At 44.1% G+C, this 24,949-nt stretch overlaps 1 protein-coding gene across 1 annotated transcript in view; it reads left to right on the top strand.

Annotated features, from left to right (window-relative positions):
- The window catches only part of LOC108626244 (synaptogenesis protein syg-2), a 59,463-nt gene extending 34,514 nt beyond the window's left edge, over positions 1-24,949 (top strand). The window contains exons 4-16 of the mRNA XM_018026825.2: positions 20,033-20,162; positions 20,220-20,428; positions 20,504-20,614; positions 20,677-20,883; positions 20,977-21,131; positions 21,194-21,338; positions 21,407-21,537; positions 22,145-22,304; positions 22,454-22,753; positions 22,838-23,137; positions 23,271-23,495; positions 23,568-23,728; positions 23,808-24,949. Of these exons, the coding sequence (XP_017882314.1) occupies positions 20,033-20,162; positions 20,220-20,428; positions 20,504-20,614; positions 20,677-20,883; positions 20,977-21,131; positions 21,194-21,338; positions 21,407-21,537; positions 22,145-22,304; positions 22,454-22,753; positions 22,838-23,137; positions 23,271-23,495; positions 23,568-23,728; positions 23,808-24,185 (2,612 nt within the window). The 3' untranslated portion in view covers positions 24,186-24,949. The remainder of the gene's footprint in view (positions 1-20,032; positions 20,163-20,219; positions 20,429-20,503; positions 20,615-20,676; positions 20,884-20,976; positions 21,132-21,193; positions 21,339-21,406; positions 21,538-22,144; positions 22,305-22,453; positions 22,754-22,837; positions 23,138-23,270; positions 23,496-23,567; positions 23,729-23,807) is intronic.

The following is a 24,949-nucleotide window of genomic DNA, read 5'->3' as shown; positions in this document are numbered from 1 at the left end:
TTACATGCATACATTCATAGAAATACTGTTCGGATAGAGTAGTTGGCGCACGTAGTACGTATGTACGTATCTAGCCGCGTGTTCGCAGCCAGACGGAATCGTTTACGTAGAATACGTTTCCGTGTTAAACGGCGGGCGTACGTGATTTCATTTACGATACGAAGTCACGATCGTTCTACATCCGTTGGAAATATGGCGCCTCACGTTCGTCCCCTTCGCGTCCGGTGATGCACGGTCCTGCACTCCATAAAGCACGCAAAACCGGATCAACTAGGCATTTAGTACGGAGGAACCCGGCATGAAGCCCACTTCCGGGATTCATGTGCCACGTGGAGATTCATGTTTCACCGCGAAGCCAGATTTTTCCACTTCCCTCTGGAGAAATGTTTCTCCCTTCGCCTCGGCTTTAAACAGATTTTTATTTAAGTAATTCAGAAATTCGTATCTCTTTCCGTCCCGTCTCTAGCTGTGATACAGCAAGATTTTTCAAGCTGTAACACACCGAGGCTCTCGCCCCAGTATTTTATGCCCGATTCTGTAGGAACGCGGAAAATAAAGAAACGGCGACGTGTCGGCGATTGCACTCTTGAATTGAAAAAAAGGATCTCGAGGGTAAACGTGCTATCTGCCCTTTCCACTTACGAAGTCGAGTACGTAGGTAGAGCATCGGCCAGTACCAGAAAGGGGTGAGTTCTCGAGGGGGTGGGCGAGAAAAAAGTTAAACCGTGGGCGGTGTCGGGGCAGAGGGTTCAAGAATCCCCAAATGGACGGTCATTGTGTTTCGCTAAAGAGTAAAAGAGACCAATCGATCGGTCGGCCCCGATTCCCTTTGTCTCGTCTACGCCCCGTGTCTGGTTGTACGCCACTTTGTGGTCAACCTTTGATTTTCGAGGGACCAAATTTCTTCGCATGCTACGCCCGAACCGACCTCCTTTTTCGTATTCCTTTTGCCCTCTTCCCTCCTTTTTTTCTTCTTCTCTTCCTTTAAACTCCGTTTCACCCCGTTTCCCCCTCGCCGCACTCGTTCCTCCTTCTTATCCCGTTGATACGTTTCTCTATTTCCCGACGTTGCACTCTGTTTTCCCGTGTCTCCGCTCGGAGCTCTTTGCTGCCGCACGAAAACTGCCAGTCGACTCGACCGTCTCGCCCTTTTGTCCTGGGCCACGAGAAATTTTATGGCCGATCGTACGCGCGGTACTCGGTTGAACGTTTTCTCCTCGCGAATTGATTCTCGTGATTTACCGCTCTTCCGTCTACCACGATTCCGTACCTAGGCGTGCTTGATTACTTTACCGAGTTTGACGTCCTCCGATATCGTTTAGCATCTGTACAATGATCTTACGCCGCGGTTTAACCCGTCACGGTGGCAGGTGAAATATTAATGCGAGTCGCTCGCGCGATATTTTCGCGTTTACAATAAAACCGTATCGCGAAACGAAGTACATTTATCTTCGGGAACAATGCAGCGCGCGGACCGGTTTAACAATTTCATAACTGAATTTAATAAAATGATGCACAGCTTATAAAATAAATTATTGAATAGAAGAGACTTCCGTTCGTAAGTCGTTCAGAGGGTATTGTAAAATTCGGCAGGGCCGTTTGAATAATGAAAGAACGACACGCGTGCATCGCATGAGCTCTTTCAAAGATTACGTCGAAATACCGTAATCTCTGATCAGGATTGGATTTTTTAGAATCGTCATTCGAGCCCGCAGCATGGATAAAGCTAAACAATAGAGAGAACAATAGAGGATCGAGAGACTGGTAGACGTACGCATGCAGTATCACGGTGCTTATCTATTATTATCAGCTACTAATAGCTCCTAATACTTTACATTTCTCCGCTCTATGCTCGGCTCATCATCCTCCTCGAAAGCCAGCTAAACTTTCCCACCCTCAAAACAACGGTTCGGACATGCCTGGCATGACCAAGCGAGACGCTATAAATGTACGAATGAAATGTAATATAAAAAGAGATTGTTCATCTTTTATCAAAGTCACTGTTTGAAAATTGATTATGTTCCATATATTCCGAAACTAATCATTATACTAGATTACTATAATCGGATTACGACTGATACGATTTGCCATTATCTCTTATTTGAGATAGTCTCTAAATGGAATATTCTTTTCTGAACAATGGGGGCTGCTTTAAAACTTATGAATAGAGATGTGCGCAATGCTTGGCAGAGTTAATTTACTATATGGATCATACCGTTACGAATGAGTGTATCTTGGTAGAAGCTTGTATAAATACCGTGGGACTCTCTCCCCCTTTCGGGATTCATCGCCCGGGCTTAGGGGTATCAGATTTAGTTAACAACCCTTGTGGACTTAGCCGAAGGGTGCCGTCTTACGTTTGTACCGGGCGAAGAGAAGCAAAGTAACCGAGATATATGTATGGGTATTAACGAGGAGGAGCAGTGGTACGATTGTCCGGTAAGGCGGTCGAAACTTTATCGTAAATCGCCGCAAACCAGTGACAGTATCCCCGGCCGCGTTAACCAGAGCTAATACGTTGCACGACGACCATTCGCAGCTGTTTACTCGTCCCGCAGCTGGATTTATAGAGCCTCGCGAGAAATCCGATTCTCTATGACGCTATAAAACTGTATTCTAGTTTTATCGTTTAATTGCTCGCTTGGCCAGCATTTTCACAACGAAAAGCTGGCGAAAGTATTACAGTTGCCATACACTTTCTCCTCGTTCTGCTCCTTCATCTCGCTTCAATCCTGTAATTAATTCGATCACCACTTTCACTTCGAAGAGGAACGGATGATTACTAAATGTTTTTGTGCTCATTTCGATTTAAAATATTGACCGAGACCGTCAAAAATCTTATCCTCGGCTCGCATCTGCGGCGACATAGCGACTGATTCTTCTTTTTGTAATTTTGCGTGTCCTCGATAAAAACGGGCTCCAGCGCGGTACAATCCGGGTGGGTACGATGCTCAACACGCGATCCGGAAGCATGAGCATACACGCGTATCACTTTTATGATTTTACACTTTCCTACCGGAGGGGTTGCGAAAAAGGGCCGCCTACAAAGGCTGAAAAAGACGAGGGCACGCACGGGAAAAGTAGAACAACGTGAAAATATTGAGGGAAAAACCAACACGTTTTAGACCCGTACTTAAACATTATGTATTGCCGTAATCTATGGTTAAACTACGCTTTGGGGCACTTCTTTTTAATACTTTTGCATAATCGGATACTAGCAAAAAGTACGAGACACGAACTTCTGCTTGGAATACATTGGTTTGAAACTTACGCGTCGCTGAAGTTCTCTTCTTTTTAATACACGTGTAAGCGGCTAATTGGACTTTTCAAGATTCTTTTCCTTGGTTTATAATGTTGCTAATTGGATGTCTTACGTGTTAGAAATAAACTCAGTCTGTGTGAAACGTAAGAGGATAACTGACAAATCGGTTTGATTGAAAGCAACTGTTGCGCCATGTAGTACTGCCATTCAGTATTGGACCCGCCGGATATCCAAAGTCTGTGTCATTCTGATACGTAAAAATAAATCATCGACGAATCCTTTCGGTTTCGATCGTGTCAATAGATAACAACGTTTCTTTGAGTACTGAACTATAACAGCCCCAAATTTCTGCATTAATGGGTTTCGATAACCATAATTCTCTATTTCATCTATTTTAATCGATCGTCAGGTTATAAACAAAAACTAAAACGACGTGCCCCAGAACGAGGTTTAATCTATTATCGCAGTTTGGTACGCAGAAGAGTTGATGAAATTTTGAGAGTAGAGGAGAAGGCTATCAATCCTTCGGCATAAAATCGGTCCGCGTGGGATTTATGAAAATATGGTTATTTGTTGTGCGCATTGTTCTGTCGATTGTTAAAACGAGCGGGACAGAGGCAGACGAGGTATTAAAAGAAGAGGACAGAGAGATAGAGGCGAGGATTGGGCAGGCCGCGGCTGCCATTGGTCGCGCGAGCCCTCGCCGCGATTGTAAATCAATTAGCTCGCCTTGTAAATAAATCACCGTTTTACAACTCTGCCACGGCGGACCGTGCGACACTCGTATGAAATTTATCGTCCATTTTCGCGGGAGTCCGTTCGATTTCCACGCTTCACCGCAGCGTATCCGAAATCTTTGTAACCATAATTATGCGCTGTCCACGGGAAAGGTTAAGCAAAGATTGCAAAATTCTTTGGATTCTCCCGGTCACCGGCTCGGTGAACGCATTTGTCAGCGAAGACGTGTGGCCAGAGAGAGAGAGAGAGAGAGAGAGAGAGAGAGAGAGAGAGGAACGCCTGAATGAGAATCGATTCGGGGGTGAAATCGCGAAGCGGAAGGCGTCGGAACGTCTGGACTCGATCGAACTGCTTACACCGGGATCATATAAATCGGCGATAATCAATTTGATGGCTCCGGCGTAGTACGTGTCTGCCGTGGGTCCATTCGCGAGCAGAGATCGGCAGCGAACGACGTCAACGCCATTAGCATCGACATTAGCATTAGCATTAGCATTAACGCCGTAGTGGCGGCGGCACAACCTCGTCCTCGACTTGTCCCCTCTTCCCTCTGTCCGCACGTCGCATCGCGTCGCGTCGCGTCGTCGCCGACATGCACCCGCGCAAAACCGCTCGTTACTCGTTTAGCCAGAGCTTCCCTGTGATTTATACGGAACATGTCTAATATCGTGTCTGAATTCATACACTCGGGCCGATTAATACGGCCGGGGATTCGAATTATGAAACGCGGTCGCGGGATCGATTCGTAAAATTCGCTGATACAACGCCGGCCTTCGTTGCCGATCAGGCGGCCCGATCGATCGACACGGGCGAACAGGCAAAAATAGGAAAATATTAAGCTTAATCTGATTAATTACACAGCAAATTAATGTGATGTTTGGTAATCTTCTTAAACAAACTCGGTACACAGTTTAATGAAACGAAAAATCACTTACCAACGGACATGCCCGCTTAACCGGCCGTCTATGTTCACTCAGAATTGAAGCTTTAATACATTTTTATGCCGCGATCCGATTAGTTCGGTGCGAGAGCAGAGGAAAAAAGGATCGTTCTCGATTATGACGTACCGCGTCACGCGAGCTGCGCGCCCGGAATTCAATTCAATTCGTTGTTTCTCCGTTCTCGTTAATGAATAATTTATTTTAACGTATAACGTTGTCAAAAGCAAATACCATGCCCGGCCTACGCGCAAAGAGCGCATCCCAGTTTTTTTGTTTATTTTATCACTCGGCGCATAAATACCGCCTCGGATCCGGTAGCACAAATTGCGATGCAATATGGACAATTGTTGATATTAATTCCCGTCCACGGTCGTATATACGAGCGGCTCTTAGTGTTCTCGGAAAGTGAGAAATGAGTGCTGGCCCGGGTATTAAAATACAGTCAGTTTGTAATTAGACATCTCGGATCTGACAATAAAATTTTACGGCGACGCTATTTATCCGTCTCTCAATCGCGTGCTGTGCTTCGATAAAGCACCTGGCAATTAATATTTATACGAAAAACAATGGATTCTCTAAAGGACTCCACTAAATCAAATAACTCCGTACATTTTTCACACTCAGATCAATAAGCTCTTTCGGTGTGTAATGAGATTTGAGTTTATATAGAAATTCCTTGATTCGTTTTATGACCGGGGAAAGAATTTAATCTTCATAACTAATTTTTTATCTAAGATCGAGTTGATTTTCAAGCCTGAATGACGTCATCACCGTTGACGACGTCGACGTCAATTACTGCTACTACCTTTACTACCGTACTATATTTGCATAAACAGCCACGACTCAATCTCTATGCTAATCGACTTGTTCGAGTCCGAAAAGTACCTGCGTTAGATGCGCGTGTCTAAATTCGTGCATGCATATGCATATACGTAAATTACAATTATTTTTTCTTTTGTCGCCCCCCGGTAATAATACACACCGCCGCCAACGACGCAGCCACTTCGCGCTAAATCACTTACATCGTGTAGTAATTAGCGATAATTCAATTAGGAGTGGGAATACAATTAGTCACTTGCTTAAATCGCGATCGAAGAGCACAGAGAGTTCGTTAATTACGTCGACGAAAATGAAATCGACGCAATTTAATCGGATCACAGAAAAACTGATTTTCCGGAGTGGGGCACAGAACGGTTGCACAGACGATATCTTCGAAACGTACTTCCCAGCCGTGAATTAACGTTGTTGATGAAATATGCTGTTTTGACGTTGGAAATGAGTTTTTAGTCTCATGGTAAGTTGAAAATTTCAAGCGTAAAACATAATAAGCGCGGCACACATTGTGTACGGTGGGTACGTATATGTATAGGAACGGTCTCGTTTGCTCGTTCCGAGACTCGCCGCGCGGAGATTGTTCATTTACCTGAGTGCTATTTTGCTTTGTCTCGGAAACTGTCGGTGGGCGAAGAATTTTAAACAATTTCCATTTACGAAAGCTCATTCAACCGGCACGCAGCTTTTACAATTGCTTTTATCTGGCCGGTACGTTCGGCCGTCCGATCGGTCGGCGAGCGGCAGGAAAAGTTCCAGCTTTCAAAGAAACTGACTTGCTCGCCGCCCCACCCGCGGAGAGAATCCAACAAGAAGTTCTTAACGTTCAAACAATTTTATCAAAGAAAGTGAAAAGTATACTAGATTAAAGTCTGTCGGCCGGTGTGTGCGCGAAATTGAAGACCGTTTTATATTATCATCGTTTGCGACGTCAGTCAGCCGTATTTACATTTTCTATAGCGCTCTTATTGCTCGACAACGGCCCTTTTGTTCCCGGGAAAATTTCTGTGCGCGGCGACTGAAATGAAAAAAATGCTGAACGTGATTACAGAGACGGAAAACAGATACAGATATTTAATTAATCAGTGTAGGAATGCGCGGGAACGTTTTTTGCCGGCGGTCTCGCGAAATTGGAACGATCTATTCGCGCACGCCGGTATAGTTTTCCACTTAACCATTCAAATACTACGTTATAATCCAGCGTTATTCGATGGATGTTCCTACCATTCATTATGATAATCTCCGCGCTTAACTTCATCAATAAAGTACACGTACACAAAACACTCGCGGCCGATTAATCCGGATAAAGCTATAATAGTGAGCGCGATGACTCTTTAATTGTATTCAAATCGCGTACCGGTGAAATGTGATGAAACCGCATATTTTATTTATTTATTTTATTTATCACGGACATCATTTCCACCGCTTGTACAAAAAATCGATGGGATTTATTGAAGAGATAAAGTTAATCAAGAATTTATTTACCTTCGCAAATAATCTGACTCGCTGAATCAAGCGCAGTTGTCCATCTCGATTCTTATACGTGCGCCGCCGATGTGATACGATGCGCCGGTATTACATAATTCAGTTCTTACGATTGGGATAATATGAATATCAGTCCCAGCTAGACTAGTCGATCGATGGTGAATCTCGCAGTATGTTGGTAATGCGGATATTCAGCCAATACGTATACAGGTAATATTGGTATTCAATGATGCAGACATTATCCCTAGAACCGGATATTGGAACTTTATTTGAGGCAAATACGAACAGAGAAAATCATGCTTGCAAGAAATATGCAAATAACTTGCAATTGTTTCGTGCTCGTACATAATTCCGAATTTATAATTGGCTCGCAGATTTTTATACAAAACAAAAGCTTTTGCAAAGCAATCTAAAAACATGTAAATCGAAATTTCTTTGTGTTCTCCAATGTTCTCCCACACATCACATGCACCTGAAATTTTTCGGTAAATGTGTAATTAATTATATTACTTATAACGCAGGCTGAATAAAAATGTAGACGTTTTAAGCTTAATGTTAACATGAACCGTGATACGTTTTTTCTAATTAACGTGCTTGATGCAATTTTTAATGACATGGATCGGTACCGTTAATAAAGCACTACGGGTAGGTCTAGGTTAGACACCGGAACAAAGCTTGCATGTAATATACGAAAAGAGAAATGTCGTTTAGTATTTTTCTCTACCTAAATTGGACGCCGGGCGAGCGAGTGAACTCATTTCTGCAGTGAAAAATCCGATTTACGGAAATTAAATTAAACCTCTGCAACAGTAATCTTTGAAATTAAATTTTTTAATACCATTCGTGTGGTGAACTGTCGACGCATCTGCATACATACATAGATATAGACCGCGTTGCTACGTATGCATGCATGCGTACACGGTAGAATGTAGTTACGGGGTAAGACAATTCGTATAATGAGGTGAAACATTCTGGCGACTTGCGGGGACGTAACTCGTTGTAAATATGCAGGGACGGTGCGCTCTCTGCGTTAAGTATTAAACATTGGAAATTCGCAAATAATTTCAACCGAGAGAGAATGAGAGAGAAAGAGAGAGAGAGAGAGAGAGAGTGGGGACTCTTATTTAGTCTTTAATGCGTCGTTTGAAATCGAGCCAATTTTCACTTAGTTCTCTCTGTTTCTCGCTTCACGCTTTTGCCTCGGCGGAGGAAAGTGCAAAGATTCAGCTGATACATTTGTTACAACGGGAACAATGTCGGAAACAAGATTCAATAAACGGCTTATTCGCAGCTCGTGATTGCCATTCTGCGCCATACATCCCGTGCAATCTGTTCCCTGTGTGTTCCCGGCGTTATTCTATCTCTTTTTCGAGATACACATTTTCCGAAGGTGAGGCCGGACCGGTATTTAATAGTACGCGAAAATACCATGAATTTAGCGCGCTATTGTTGCCGACGTTATTCGACGTGGAAAATTTTGTCAAGAACTTTTCACCTCACAAATTACAATTTGAAACAAGCTGTTGTCGTTGGGACGTTGACTGATGAACACGCGACAACGTTAGGTCTCCCGTCGTGAAAAGAAAATTCCTCCTTTTCCCATCGAGTTGCCTACTGAAATATGTATGTATCGGTTGGCGGATTTGAAGGTTTTTCGATCTATCGCGAGATATATACGCAGACTGTAAACTAGGATTGACTTCGATATCGAAAAACGGGATGGCCGCTAAGCTAGGATTCGCGATTTATATTTGATCGAACTCGATGCCAGATCCCAACGCGGTCAATCCTTGCGAGAGTACCTTCACGAAGCCGGGTCCCCGGTAATAATTCGAGGAAGATCTTCCTGACGACGTTGACGGCTCCTTCGGGAATGGATCTTCGAGATAAATGGAAACTCGGAGCATTGGGACCATTTTCCTTTCCCTTCTCCTCGGTTCGATGAAACGTCACACAGCTATACAGCGCTGTACCGTTTCATCGTATTCATAAAGGGCTTTTAAGAAGCCGTCGCTTCACGGGACCGTTGGAGGCCAACGCGAAATGTAATCGCGGATGAAAAACAGTTTCAAGGGGTGTATAAACAGCCATAGGATTCATTATGGTACATGAAAAACTACGGTTACCTGTATTTAGAAAAAATTACAGGCGTATAGTAAAGAAAGTTTCGCATCGTCGTACATAAAATGTCCCGTTGTAACTTCACGGCGGCCATTTCATTGAAATTTAGTGCCGTTGGGAGAGAGAAACTTCCGAAAAGTAGTTTTTGATTACGTCGTTCAGCTATGAAAAATTATTGCGTTGTTTTTAGAGCGACCTGGGAAAAACGAGATGAAAAAGAAAGAGGAGGTCAGCCGGTCGGTCTCCAACTTTACTAACGGCGCAACCAGAATAATTATTTATTTATAAACGTCGAATCTATAAAAAGTAGGGAACGTTTCACGGTGTTGCGAGTAATCACAATCGCTGGCCGCTTTTACCACAAAGGAAGCCTCGCGCGGAAACAACAAGTGCCCACTGTTCAAAGCTGCATTATTGTTCGCGTCTTTGCGCCGCTCACAATAGGCTAACTATCAGCCGAGTTTTGAACGAAGTGGACGATTCTTATCATAACACCGTCTCAGAGGATGAACTCTGGATAAACGGCGAGTTACGGTAGCCGGGGAGAACAGAACCGTTTCCGTCGTCAGAGGGTCGGTTAATCCGGTTAGTCCAGAAGTTACTGGTCGAATCAGCGGAAGAGAGAGACACGGATAGTTAAGGAAAATCGACGATGGAAGCAAGAGAGTTAACCACCTTCTACCGTCCTATTATTGGAGCTAAACTTCTACTACCTTTGCTAGTAGCTACGAATCCAATCGATTCTTATTTATCGCGTTTCATCCTGACCACTTCGTTGCCGGCGACACAAGTTTCGCTTGAGGGAGATGTCCCACGACTTGTCGCGCTAACTTCTTACACGATAAATTTGCGGACTGTAACACGATTTCACGCGGAACGCCTCCGCCTATCAATATCTCTAATCAAGTTACTTCTGCAACTCTAATAAAATTATTCCGGTCTCCCTCATTAATTCGTACAGATTGCGCAGCTAAAAGCGTCGAATCGAAACCACCAACTTCATTACAGCCCCGTTTAAAAGTCTTAAAGTGCTACGAGACTGGGCGGGATGTCTTGAGGGTATTAACGAGCGATGAAAATCTGTGACATTTCGACGAATAATAAAATGATCATTATACATTTTTTTCATTGAAACTGATCATGATTTATCATACAGTCGTTATTCCGATACTTAGTAATTTGAAATACTAGTCAGGATTTTTCTTTGACGAATGCACGTTTGGGAGTGTCCTAGAATTTATGAACCGACACGTGCCATGATTGAATTTAAGAATCCGATTACTTGCATAAGCAGAAATGTAAAGAGTAAGAGGTTATTTGGACGGGTCGAAACTAGAACGTCTACGTTGCGAAAACAAAGTTCGGAAATTCGTTGGTCAGAACGAAAAATAGAGAAGAAACGGAGAATATTGCTGTTACCGCGTAGCCGGGAAAGTTGGCGGCGGGTTACCGGCGAAGAATACCCATTTTTAATCTGGTACCTTTCATCTAATATTAACTGGAATTTAAGGGGATTGGAGTAAGAGATTGCGGGTAAAGAATAAAAGGAAGCTAGAGAAAGGGAACCAACGGAAATAACGCATGGACGATTTTATACGTGATGGAACAGCCACATTGCCATTGTTTAGACTTCTATAAATAAAAGAGGCTCCCACCAGGTTTTTGACAAGCGATTATATGTACGTCTTCCCCTTTTTTCACCCCGCCCAGTGAAAAGCTCGGAAATTGCTGGAACGAAATCGCGCTGATCCTCTGTTGTCATTCAGCTCGCCGGGTTTGTTCAATTGATTAAATAACAGATTAAAAAGTTACAAGCTCCCGCCGGCGAGCACTCGAAGATTATTCAAATAATGCGGAATATATCTTGTCCTCTTTCATTGCGTTTAAAGTCGTAACGCGGCTGTCCCGCGAATAAAAAAGTTACGAATCGCGGCGCGTCTGTTAGGGAATGTTGAAAAGTTTTTCAACGTTCGCCGTTGGGTTCCTTTTTACCGGCGCGGCATTGGCGAGGCGCGTTTATCTCGGGGGTTTGTGTTCCTTTCAAAGTCTAACGTGGATTTTTCTGGAAGAGCAACCGCAATCGTCGAATCGTTTGCGTTTCACCAAATGAAGTATCCACGAAGGTAGTAAAAGTTCAAGTGCATCCAGGTGTGAAACGAGGAATCGTGCAAAGGAGTAGGTAAATAAAAGTGTCGACATAGCGAGACTTTATTGCCGGCGCGCCATTGCCTCGCAGCTCGTTTAGTCAATTCAGCATTAATGTGCCCGATGTAAATCGAGCCACCCCGTGTTCCTGCTCCTCCTTTTTTCCTTGCCATCCCATTCAAATCGTCACGCTTTTGGCACATTCACTTACCGAGAACGTTCTTACCGTCGTTCCTCGTTGTGGTCTCGCGAGCCCTCTTTGTATACGCGAGACGCGACGGAAAAATAACGAGATTGACATTGTACCTATTGCCAGTCATCAGATGCGTTCGTTAATTCGACGCCTCTCGTGTATCGATCGCTGCTTCACATTTAAATCACTCCTCGCCGCGCCGTCTTTGCCGATAAATTGAAGGGATCCTCCGTATAAAATACCTATTAAAGCTGTTAACGTAAAGTGCTGCTACAAGTTTAAACATCGTGTCAGGGTTAAGAACGAGGTGCAAGACGGTTTAATCGGAATCGATTTAAAACGCCGAATATACCCCTAATATCGCGGCACAATTTATGTCAGTGATAAGAGATTGTACAGGAGATTGCAGAATATGTCCAGCTGGGCTTATTACTTGCACCTGCACGGGCACGTGAAGGGCTATACATGTGGCTTTGCAACATGCTGCATGTGCTCGAAGGTACATGTAGCACATTTACGCACCACCACGACTGACAGTATGCGGTTAGCTACATACGTTATGGTTATCGGAATGAGCCACCGCGGAATAAAGCGTTTCAGTTTTTAACCTACTACGCTCCACGTTACAAAATACAAGGGAGAGAGAGAGAGAGAGAGAGAGAGAGAGAAAGACAGGGCGAGTGAGAAACCGTTAATCATTTTTATTGCCGGCGAATTATCGGTTATTAAAAGCCTGCGAATGGCCGAATGTAATTAGTCGCAGGAATTCGTGCCTCTGAACGGTAGACGTAGACGCGGCGATAAAACTATTCAGTGGTACGAGTCAACGTTTTCCCTGACGCGACGGCATTAAACCTTAAAATAGGAAGTCGGCTGATTTTCTTCTGCTCGATCGTTTCGCGAGAGTGGCTCCGGGATAGGTTTAACGGTCTCATAATATGAACTTCCTCGGTGTTTTCACCAAACGCCTTTGATTCTCTGTACATTTTGATGCACCGGGGAGATCAAAGTAGTCAAACTTGCGGTGCCAGCAGAAGTGCCATTGGCAACCCATAAATATGTTATTTCCCTTGAGTGAGATGATCGGCTCTCTTTTCGTTCAAAAGCCTCTCCCGAGGACGGTATGGATTGCAAACTACTCGTGATTCCTGCCACGTCGATCTGCCCCCGTTTCTTCCGACCCCACGTTCGTTCACTTTTCATACTCGCCCCCCGGCCGATCCCGAATAAGACGTTAGTTCGTAACAGCGTGAATTACGCTCTTTGACGCGGCCCGCTCAGATGACCGATCGATCGATCGGCTTGGGAAATTTATACGGGGCCTGTTCGCGACGTAGTGCCCCGGCAGGAAGGAGTCAGCCCGCCTTAATTTCCTCCTTTTCGAGCAGAACTTCCGAGATTCTTTCGCGATTTTTTGCAGCGGATGCAAAGTGAATCTTGATGACTCGCTTTAACTCCTCGATCGTCGGAACTTCGTTTTTCATGAATCCGTCGAGTCAACGCGGTGGGTAAAGACGGGAGGCGCACGGTCACCGGTCACCGTGTGTATTCACAGGAAGGCGAACGGCGGTACGGAGGAGAGATTATGGTACTCCCGGGACTCCAGTTAATACATCTTACGCGACGAGATGTTTGCTGTTTGTCACTGCCTCCGTTATATATATCCCCCTTACCCCCGTTGTTTATTTGTCTTCGTATTCCGCGTAGCCGAGCGTTGAAATCCGACTTACCCCCGGTCTACGTAGCTGCATACATATATGTATATGTATATGTATGTATAGAGTAAGGGGCACCCTAAAATCCCACGCACGTACTGCTGATTTCATAATTTCGGAATCCTGCCAGCGATGAAGTACGTGACCGACTGAAGGAATGTGCTCAAGAAGTCGTAGATCGACCCAAATATCGTGACGAACGCCATATCGGCCAAATGGATTTCGGATGTAAATTGGAGCCAGAATGTATGGCCGCCGGTGTTCGCTCGGCCCGCGTGATAAATCGGCTTGAATGATTGCCTCTGCTATTGCCTGCGTAGATCGTCGTTTGCGAATCAGGCAGAATTCGTTAAATATTGAACGCCGATATTATAGGGCCAGCCGTGACTAACCTTCTAATAGTTAATACCGTGCAGTCATTTCAATTTATTTTCTTCCGACCCGTATCGGTGTCCGTCGCATAAAATCGGTACGGGCTAGTAAACGCTAGCGTAACGAACGGTCGGACATACCGAGCCTGGCAGAAATACTTTCACGAGAGGAGATCAATTTTTCTATGTATCTCGTCGCATCTTTTCTCTTATTATTTCACAAAACTCTTCGCCAGGGGTAATAAATTTGTCTCCTCCCTCGGAAGTTTCTCAACCGGAGCAAACGAACCGAGAGAGTTAGTTTTCTTCGTTAGGGAGAGCATTAGTCTGAGGACATCTTGTGCGGCGAAGGCGACGGGTTATTGTTATCGGGAGAGTATTTACCAGGTTGGGGTGTCTGTGGATTCGGAATCAGACAAGGGAACGGCGGCTACGTGCCGTGAGGAGGTGCAAGAGGGGGTGGAACCGTGACGCTTGTATGCACGCGTAAAGGAGGAGAGTCGGTTTATGCCACTCCGCGGGTGTACGTGTACATTTGGGTCTCTATGTGTTTATACAGTGGAGATGGTTCGGACGCATTCCGCCAGCCGCCGTTGTCTCTCGAGAATGCCAAATGGAATCTGAATTCTGTTGGATAGGCCCGAGCAACGAGAAATACCGGTATCAATGCGAGCTGCTGCTCGCTTCTACGGCTCACCGGATGCGCACACCTGTCACCAACGTTTAACGTACCCATTGTGCCGCATTGAACGTCTTCCCGCGATCATTATCCCGTCATTGACACTTTTCCCCAGCGTCTGATCTCTGATCGTCGAACGAGCACGAACGAAAAGCACAGAACTTTCGACGGGTAATTTATGCTTGGCGCTGAACGGAGATTCGAGGCTCCGTGGACGTGGGGCGACGAGCGAGATAAGGGGAGCGAGCTTGATAATAAAATCAATTAAGACGTAGCAGCATCTTAGGTACAATTTTATCGGGCATTTCATTCACGTAGCGGTAGTAGACCGTCGGTATGTCCTTTTTTTCCCGTTGCCGCTTCGTTACTACGGTAATTTATCTTTCTTTCTGTTCCACGCGAGGTCACCCTCGATATCTGGAGTTCAGACAGCCAGGGCATGCGAGCACGCGAAAGCACCATTACATCATAAAACGCGAGGTGATCCTTTGGAAATACGTGATGCATATCGGTGAACTTATATTTTCATCGATCGCGCGCTCGCCGCAGAAATACGAGACTTTAATTACCGGCGAATTTCTCCGACGAAAACTGGGGAAGGGACGGATCGTCGTGAATAAAGACGTTAAACATGCACGAATAGAAAGTAAATGTTCCGGGTGAAACGTTTCGGGCGTTGCCGGTGGATAAGAAGCAGCGGTACATGTAGGAATGCATTGTTTCAACTCTCATAGAGTCGGACTGTTTTGGTAAAACTGTATGAAAACGTAATAACGGTCGGCTCCCGAGTTGGAACGAGAAAAAATGATACCTGAGGGCGGTAAATCAACGAGCAAAAGAGCAGGAAAAATATAAAAATGGAGGTAAGACGCGCGATGGTTAGGGGCGGGTGTATGCCCCGGCGGTAGTCGAGTTCTGCAAAGGGGACAGAGAGTCAAAGTACGAGGAAAAACAGAATGGAAAAGACGCGGAGAAAGACAACGGTGGCTTATGTTTCTACATAGTCTACAGAGCTTCGGGCTTCGTAACGGGGAACGGACTTACGGAGTTGCGAATACGCTGAGAGGAATATATCGTGCTACCTCGGGGCCAATCTTGATAAATATTTACGACTTCAGTGTATATTACGCCGGCGAGGGCAGTCTTGATGTTACCATCGACGTTGTCGTATTTTCTCAGAAGCTCTTCAAGACTGCCTAATCCATCTTCAAAGACAAATAGACCCTCCAACTCGCGCTTCGCTACCCCTCCTCGTCTATCGTAATTAGAACTCTTGTCAACGGTACAAATAAATTGTCCTCCGCTGATTTTATATTCTCGTCTCTTTGCGATTGCGATCTTTTTACCGCGGTTTATAAAAATACGAATTCGTTATAAGACGAGGTTAAATTCTGACAGAAGTCAACGGTACGGCTAACCCCTTTCCATATTAACCCGCCGGTTAGCCGATGTCCGATACATATTGTCACGGTCCGGTTGACTCTATTCGTAAATCGAGTGCACCCGCGCCTTATGTGCCTCGAATTAAGGTCAAAGACCGAGAGCGGCCTATTATCGACAGGAAAAAATTGAACGATTCCAGTCGCCAGATTTAGTTTAGCCGATTCGTTTTTTCCTCTTCCTTGCGTTATAAAGCGATATAATTCAAATACATCGTACCTAGGAACGACGTGAAAGATAGCAACGGATCTGATAGAGCAGTGGCCGATGTAAAACAGTGTAGAAAAATTGCGGAAAACAAAGGTTTATCGTCGATCGTAAGGTCCATACAGTTAGCTCGATTGTTAACTGGATATGAAAGGTACGCGGAAAAAAAGTAATACCCGATAAAAACCGTAGTTCTTCAACAGGGTTTCGAATTGCACATCAAACAGTTACACTCGTGTTCAACAGCTGCCACGCAAATTTTTTTATCCAAATTGATATTTCTGTAACGTCTCGGGCGGGGAAAAAAAAATTTAACAAAACGCTGCCAGCCACCGGAGTTGGTCAAATTTTATTCGAACAGAAAAACTCGCGTGGATTGAAATCACGTTTTTTACAATTGAAAATGTTTCGATTCCCATTATTTTTCTTACGGGACGGGATAACGAAGGGAAACCGTAGTTCCGTCGTGTTTGTGAATTAGTTATTCTTTCTCCCTGTTCAATGGCACGGTTACGCCGGAACAAGAGTAATACCCAAAAGACTCATCACCGTTTCGCAAACTTCGTTTCCTCCGTGCTCGTGGATACGTTTATCCGAACCTTTGCCAGTATTCGTCCGGCAGACGGTACATCCGCGATCGCGCGCGCGCGCGCCCTCGCACCACCATACCGTATTCCCTTGTACAAGTAGTCGACAATTATTAGCCATTGTCCTCGAAAAGCCCCGGAGGCTGAATTACGTTAGGATAGAATTGAAGTCCCCGATGGCACCACTCTTGTTCCCGTAGTTGTCACTGAACCGACACACGCTGGACGAAAGATAAGGAAACGGACATCGACAAAAGAGAAATGGGTGGCAGCTTGTCGAACGGGAAGGTGCGGGGCAGGGTCCGCCCTTAGATGAACGAAACAATGAAAATAGGTAAAAAGAAATGACGGAACAGAGGACTCGGTTTTATGGAGCCGATTTAACCTCCAGTCAGACAATTTCTGTGTTCCCCTTGTCCTCGCTCTAGGTATTATTCCCTCTCTCTTTTCATTAAAGAAGCAAACCGTTTCGTACAGCGCGCAGGCGAAAGTGGAGAAGAACCGAGTGCCCGATATATATTTTTCTTGCTTGAAGGAAGAAAAAAAGAATTCGATGGCGAGAAGAGAACTGCGCTCCGCTAGAAATCTTAAGTGGACCTTACACAATCAAGAGGATAAGGGTTTTTCTTTTAAAAGGACTGTCCGGAGTAGAACGAGGAGATTCGTATTAACGAAATAAAAGGGAAGGAACTCGTTTTGAAGAGTGACGCGACCGGGAATCGACGATAACACCTGGTCGCGATGCGACTTTAAAATACATAAATCTCTGAATGGGGGAGGCAAGAAGAAATGGAACTTTAGAACAACTCTCAGGGAATACCAGGCGTTGCCGGACCTCGAATTTCGCGTGGTGCTAATTGCGCGCAAATGACAAAGACTCCAGTTCCTGTAAGTTAATTGCATTTATACCCAAGACTATAGTTGCAAGTGGCCGTAATTTCAGGTACCTATTGTTTAAGACAAAACAACGGCAATTCCCGTCCTTCCCTGTAGGTTTGAGTGTTGCGCCCCTTCCCTAATGGCGCATTGTGAACAGCTCTACATATGCATAGAAAAGAATCGAGGAATATGCTAAATCAACCGCGTTACGCTTTAAGCAATGAATAACGACGTTCCACGTCGAAATTTAAATATTAATCATAAAAAAAAAATGTTTTCGATCTTTTATCGAAGAATAAACACGAGGACAATCGAAAAGTGAAATTCGTTCTGATTATAACGCCGCGACGCTTTGATGAGGGGAAAAAATGTGAGCATCGATGAAAAGGAACAGTAAAAGGAGGAAGTATAATAACCGGCCTGGAGGTACTCGCTTCTCACAGTCACGTTGCTTTATTCAATCTCACGCGATACGGATAATCCCATCAACCGGTGTTTCCAGCTTAATAAACCTTCGTAACAGGATGCCCGGGAGCTCGCCGCCGATGATATCGCTACTGACGTCAACGAGAATATCCGTCATAATCGGTAAACACCCTCACAAATGTGTAGGCGATAAATTAGAACGAGCTTGATATATCCGAGACGACATTAGATTGATTAGAGTAGGTGGCTAGGAGATTTCGGAGCCTGTATTGTTCCATACGCGTAGACATTCGTTCCATTAGGCATAGGTAAGCTCGAACGACACGTCCCAGCTATGATTTATCACCGACGACACGTACCTCGCTGTTTACTCTTTTTATGTCCGCTACGAATCTACAAATAATTTACTCGTCGCCAGTGAGTGTGAAAACTTCGGTAGAAAATTCTGATGCTCGTTTATATCGGCCACGTCGATCAACAAAACACGATTCTTAATAATCTATTTAATTTCATCCGTTCGTTAAATTCGTTCAATTAACTCGTGGCAATTCGTATCACACCCGACGCGTTAGTTACGTAGGCGTATAAATCCGTTTATACGTTTAATAACGTAAAAAAATTAATGACTTGACTGGATTCACACTTTCATAACTAGTGACGGATCGGTCTTCGTGTCGAATTATTATAAATTTCAATTAATTAGTACAGCAATTTAATTGCACATACGTCGGTTATTATAGGTACTCGCGTGCGTCGTCGAGAATTGTTAAACATTTACACTGTTATTAGCCAAAATGTATGGTAGTTAATGAAGGATAAGAGCAAGAATAAACTTGATAGACTCCTCTTTATACGAAATGGATCTCGAGGAGCTGATAAATCTTCCTGTCGTTTTGAACGACAGCTCGATCGTTTATCTGGATTTAATCGTTCTGAACACCTGGCATGCATGGACCCTCGCAACACTTTAATCCTGTCTTTATTCTCTTCTGATTTTTTCGCGATGCCGTTATTTTTATAAATACACTCGCGTATTCGAATGCAAATCTATTGTGGAATCATCGAAAAGCAGCGAACTCCGACGCATTAATTGATTAAAACTATTTGATACCGAACAGATTTATCAAAGTAATGAAAACTTAACGCAGCATTACGTATTCAAAGGATTTCTCTGGAGATTTATTAAACACCATCGTTCACGCTATCCGAGGAGCGGGTGATTTCTTCTCCTAACGCGAGACGCGACATTTTTTAACTCTAACGCGCTATGTATAGCTAATACGAAGAATAACGAGCTATGGTCTAATTAACGCGACTACGGAAGGACCCTAATAAATGTTATATAGCTTCCCATAAATTTTCGAGTCGAATATATCAACCCTCTCTTTCTTCATCATAAATTAGTCGTCCAAACCCGGAGGAGCTTTATGACGTCCATTTTAAACGTCCAATTTGTCATCCGCCGAAAACAGAACTATCTTTTTTCATCCCTTCCCGTATCGCGGCTGTAATTTAAGACATACGTTACCGTGCAACTACAGTGGGACGGGTTTAAAGGGTTAAAGCGGTTGATAAGGAAGAGGGAATCGATGGATTGATCGGGCCACAGGTGAGGCGCGACACGAACCCGACATCTCACGGAACTCCGTATCACCCCCAGAAACCTGATATCGATTTCACAAAATTTAAACACGAATACCTTTTTCCTCGATCAAGAAAAGTTGTATCGATGCTGTACCGAGTGTCAAAATTATAGTTAAAAAAATTGTATGAACCGTTGTACTTTCATTCATTGTATTTACATTTACAATTAGTCGATCACTTTCGAATCGAGCGAAACAGGACGGCGCGTTAAGCCGATAATCCGACGTCCAGACAGCGGGTGGGAAACCTTACGACTCCGTGTTTAGCCCGGATGGAACATAGCTAAATCCGTTGAACCGTGTTGCCTTTTATTATTCTTCCCAGCGATACCTCAGAAACTTGATATCGACTTGTGAATTTTGTTCCAGGACCGACCACGGCAGCGAGGGCGGTCCTTCAGGGTACAGCGGAACTGCCATGCGACATCCGTCCACCGCGCCAAAACGATTCTGCGATTCTGGTCGTATGGTACAAAAGCGATATCACGCCTATATACAGGTGAGCGATCGAGCTTAAAGAAATTTGAAAATTCGTGAATAACGCGATTCGTTTTAGTTACGATATGAGGGGCAAGCACACGGAGAAGGATTCGCACTGGAACGATAAAGATCATTTGGACAATCGAGCGTTCTTCAGAACGGTCACAGAGCCGGCTACGTTAAATATCAATCATATCGAAGAGAGGGACGAGGGTGAATACAGGTGCCGAGTAGATTTTGCAAAGAGTCCGACCAGAAATTCAAGAGTTTACCTGACAGTCATTGGTTTGTATCATCCTAAATTTTGAATAACAAATGACGTTTGATAATAATGATCTATGGTATATTTTTATATTGCAGTACCTCCTCATAAACCAAATATCATTGATGAGCACGGGACGACCGTGTCATCAGTGGCTGGACCATACGAAGAAGGTGGTGATTTGAAATTGCAATGCCTCGTTTCTGGAGGTAAGTCCTTATTAATTATTCATATTTCTATAATCAATTTACGTTTCTCTAATTTCTCTCAGGCCAACCGGAGCCGAGAGTGAGATGGTGGCGCGGGGAGATGCTCCTCGATTCGAAAGACGAACCGGGAGAGTTTCCTGCGCTCCGTAGAAATACTTTGATAGTGCGGGAACTTTCAAGAGCTGATCTCCACGCGGTGTTCACTTGTCAAGCGTCGAATAATAACATCAGTCAACCAGTCTCTGCTTCAGTGGCGATTGAAATGCACTGTAAGTGTTCTGTATCATAAAATAAAATCTTCATCGACGGCTCTGAGTTTTTATTATCGTACTGTGATCGATATAATTGGATTTGGTTTTCAGTGAAACCATTGAGCGTGACTATACTGAGCAGCGAGCACGCGCCGCTCAGCGCGGATCGGAAGTACGAGATAAACTGTATGACCGTTGGTTCGAGACCACCAGCTAATCTGTCTTGGTACATGGATGGAAGAAAGTTGACTAACTACACGGAAAAGGTACAACCATTATGTGTTATAATCTTGCGGACGTTTATTATTATTTTAATTTTGTGTTAAAGATATCGCAAGATGGTAACATGACGAGTTCCATACTAACGCTCAAACCGAGCTTGCTCGATCACGATAAAGTGATCACTTGTCGAGCGGAGAACTTTAAAGTTCAAGGGGGCGTGATAGAAGATACATGGAAGCTAAACGTATTTTGTAAGTATTTTTATATTTTAAATTAGCTTTGACGAATGCAAGGTTTCTTAATTTTTTTTGTTTTCCAGTTGTTCCTATCTTGCACCTGGAATTAGGATCGAATATGAATCCAGACGACATCGAGGAGGGCGATGACGTCTATTTCGAATGTAAAGTCCGTGCGAATCCCGGCGCTTACAAGGTTGTGTGGAAGCATAATGTGAGTACTAATGAAATATTCTAATTGAAAATTGCAGATAAAGTTCTATGTCGTAAATCTCGATTTGAATATGCGGTTTAAAAATTTAAAAAAAAAAACAGCAACTGTTTAGTTTGGCTTTCTATTTCCTACTTCGGTGGTAATATATAAATATATGATCAAAAATTGCAAACTTTTTCGAGCGACAGAAAGTCTCAAAAGGCTCTCACGATTTAGTAATCTCTCTTTACTATCACTGACAGTGGTACGACGTTTTCCCACTACTACCGTGGCGAAGACGCCCATATAAGTAGATTAAGTCAACTACTAATCAGACACCAGGCGCTTGCGTAGATAGCTGGAGGCACGCATCAGGCAGAAATGCTGAATACTGTTCCATACGAAATCAGTGACATTCGCAGTAGTATAATCGTGTGACTAATCAGACGTACGAGAAACTCGACATTAATTATCAGTTTTCATTACAAATAAATGAAAGAAATACTTCTATCTTTATTCTGTTATAATTGTTACGATTCTATTACGTTTCGTTTATAATATCCTATTCTGCTTTTTATTGCTCGACAATCCTCGAATACAATAAATTTACGTCTTAATACTATTATAGGGTAACGTAATACAAAACAATGCGAAGAACGGTGTAATAGTACAACAATACGGATTGGCTCTGAGGGAAGTGAATCGTTCTCAAGCAGGAAATTATACTTGTATTGCTAGCAACGTCGAGGGAGACGGCTACAGCAATAACGTCGAATTGAACATAATGTGTGAGTTCTATTCACTATCATTTTTATATTTTGTCTAATCAATGAAAAATACAGGTACGTGTTTCGTAAAGCGTTACGTGTCAGGCATGATACTAACCATTGATCTATTTCTTGTGTTATAAATTCAATGTTAGTTTGATTTTTCGTAGACAAACCGATTTGCGTGTCGGACCAGAAACGAATTTACGGTGTGGCGCGTCACGAAGACGCTCGAGTGCTTTGCAAAGTGGAAGCGTACCCGCCGCCCGTCAGTTTCCGTTGGACCTTCAACAATACAGAGGAAATGGTAGACGTGCCTCAGGCACGATACAAGAACTCCACGCATCACAGCCAAAGCGTTCTTATCTATCGGCCGATGACCGAAATGGAATACGGCACGGTGTTCTGCTGGGCGAGCAACACCGCCGGCCAACAAAAGAACGCGTGCGTGTTTCACATCATCCCCGCGGGTACGTGAATTTCGAAATAACAAGCATTCCCATAATTCGTTTCATGGTACATAAAATTCGGAATACAATTTGTTGACCTTACAGGGAAGCCTGAGTCCGTGTACAATTGCACTTTGTCCAATCAGACAACCGACTCCTTGTCGGTGGAGTGTTCCGTCGGTTTCGACGGCGGCCAGCCACAACACTTCCTGCTCGAGGTTTTCGACCAGCAAACGGGAATACTTCAAGCGAACATCACTTCCAGGGAGAACGCCGCATTCACGGTTCACGGTTTAGAGCCGGGTAAAATTCTGAACATGGTCGTGTACGCGGTGAACGCGAAGGGAAGGAGCGAGCCCACCCTGCTCGAGGGATTCACGTTAAAAATCGCGGAGAAGCAGACTGGTAAATAATGTTACGTATTTCCTGTATCTTCACTACTACCTTGGTCCTATTTATTGACGCAACGTGCTTTGATGTCACGACTGGCTTCCAACTGCGTGCGTGACTTATAATGAGCATTAATTTTATTTTACAGGTACACCGGTACCATTCGAGATCACTCCACTATTGGGCGGATTGATCGGAGTGGTAACAGCGTTGCTCTTAATCACTATTGCTATTTTAGCAGCTATGAAGATCAGAAACGAGAGGAGAACGCAGAGGCCGAGCGACTTGCCGTTGAAAAAGAACACCGCGCCGAGCTCCGAAGATTTGTACGACACCGACGACAGGAATCCGGACGTAGTACCAATAAACAAAGGTACGACATTTTCGATCATCGCGTTAACCTCGAGAGAACTGAGGGTTGTTTAGAAACTGTTCGAATTCCAAGGTTCGGATTACCAATTAACGGGATCGATATCCGGTACGCCTTTGGCTGCGCAAGGCACACCGGACGGACTTCCGCCGAATTCGCTTTCTATTCAACAAGTGAATCACCTGCAGGGTTTATCGTCGTATTCGAACGAATACAATAATTACCCAACGTTGCCGGTAAATTTCAAACATCGCGTTACAGATTGAAAATTAGAGTTCCCGTAAGTTTAAAAATGTCTTTTTATATGATTCGCAGTTATCGGGCGAGATAACGTACGCCGAGCTGTGTCTGCCGCGTCCGACGACGCTGTCGACGTTGGCGACCGACACGAAGCTGACGAGTATAAGTGGAATTGGTAGCATAAGTACGCTTCAGGGTTACGGTAGCGGGGTGATCGTTGGCGGGAAGCCGTGCGCAAAGGAAGCCACGATCTACGCTTGCATAGACCACAACGCGAGGCCGGCGAAGGTCGACACGACGTCATCGTCGACGTCGCCATACACGCTGGCATCGCTCTCGGCGAGGAGTCCCTTCCAGGACATCAACATCTCGACGATGAGCGGCAAACACCCGACGAGGGAGGTCGTCACCGTGCGCACACCGCTAATATCGACTCAAGAGAGCTGCGTATAGGGCTGCGATTCTGACGCGCTAGATATCAAGGAATACTATGTTTGATGTGGTGATTGATGTGCGCGTCTAGGTATTAAAACTATGATCGATTAACGAGTTGTCCTAACATAGGCCGGCGGGAGGAGCGCGCCGGGGGATTCACATAATATTTTGCGAAATCACCAGATCTCATCAGTCGGTTCTAACGTTTCCGTACGAAATCGTCGCCGCGCTTCTCCCACTGATTATACGTGTACACATAATAACGAAGCCGTTTAATATGCGTTAACCGTGGCTCGATAGGTAACAGAAATTAATATGGAGACTGATCTGATCATCGGCTATCGCATGTTAAGTCGGCGGAAGCAAATACAAAGGAACAATGAGTCTTCTTAACGTATTAGTAATAAGTATGTGATAATAATGTAAATCGACAAATTTTCGAAGGATATTGATTAATTGAAACTTGAATTTGGTCAACCAAGACTGATTTAAATATTTTCTAGCTTTTTATATGCGGGCCATCCCACTTAGTATGTACATCTGAACTATCCTCGTTGACACATCTATCGAATTCAAATAAATAACTTGTGAAAATATACGGCAACAATAAATAATCACTATTCACAGACATATCAATTGTCTGATGCACATATTTGATGCACGTAATTGTTTGATGCATAATTTTATGATCACAATGACGCAAATGCTACATCATTTAAGGATGTATAGGCTATACATATAATTAAATAATGCTGGCATATTGAATTTGTTATTATAGATTC

Source organism: Ceratina calcarata, unplaced genomic scaffold, assembly GCF_001652005.2.
Source record: "Ceratina calcarata isolate Rehan_Ccalc_2016 unplaced genomic scaffold, ASM165200v1 scaffold39.2, whole genome shotgun sequence".
Taxonomy (NCBI): Eukaryota; Metazoa; Arthropoda; class Insecta; order Hymenoptera; family Apidae; genus Ceratina; species Ceratina calcarata.
The sequence above is the reverse complement of the archived record's forward strand: the minus strand, read 5'-3'. Positions and strand labels throughout refer to the sequence as shown.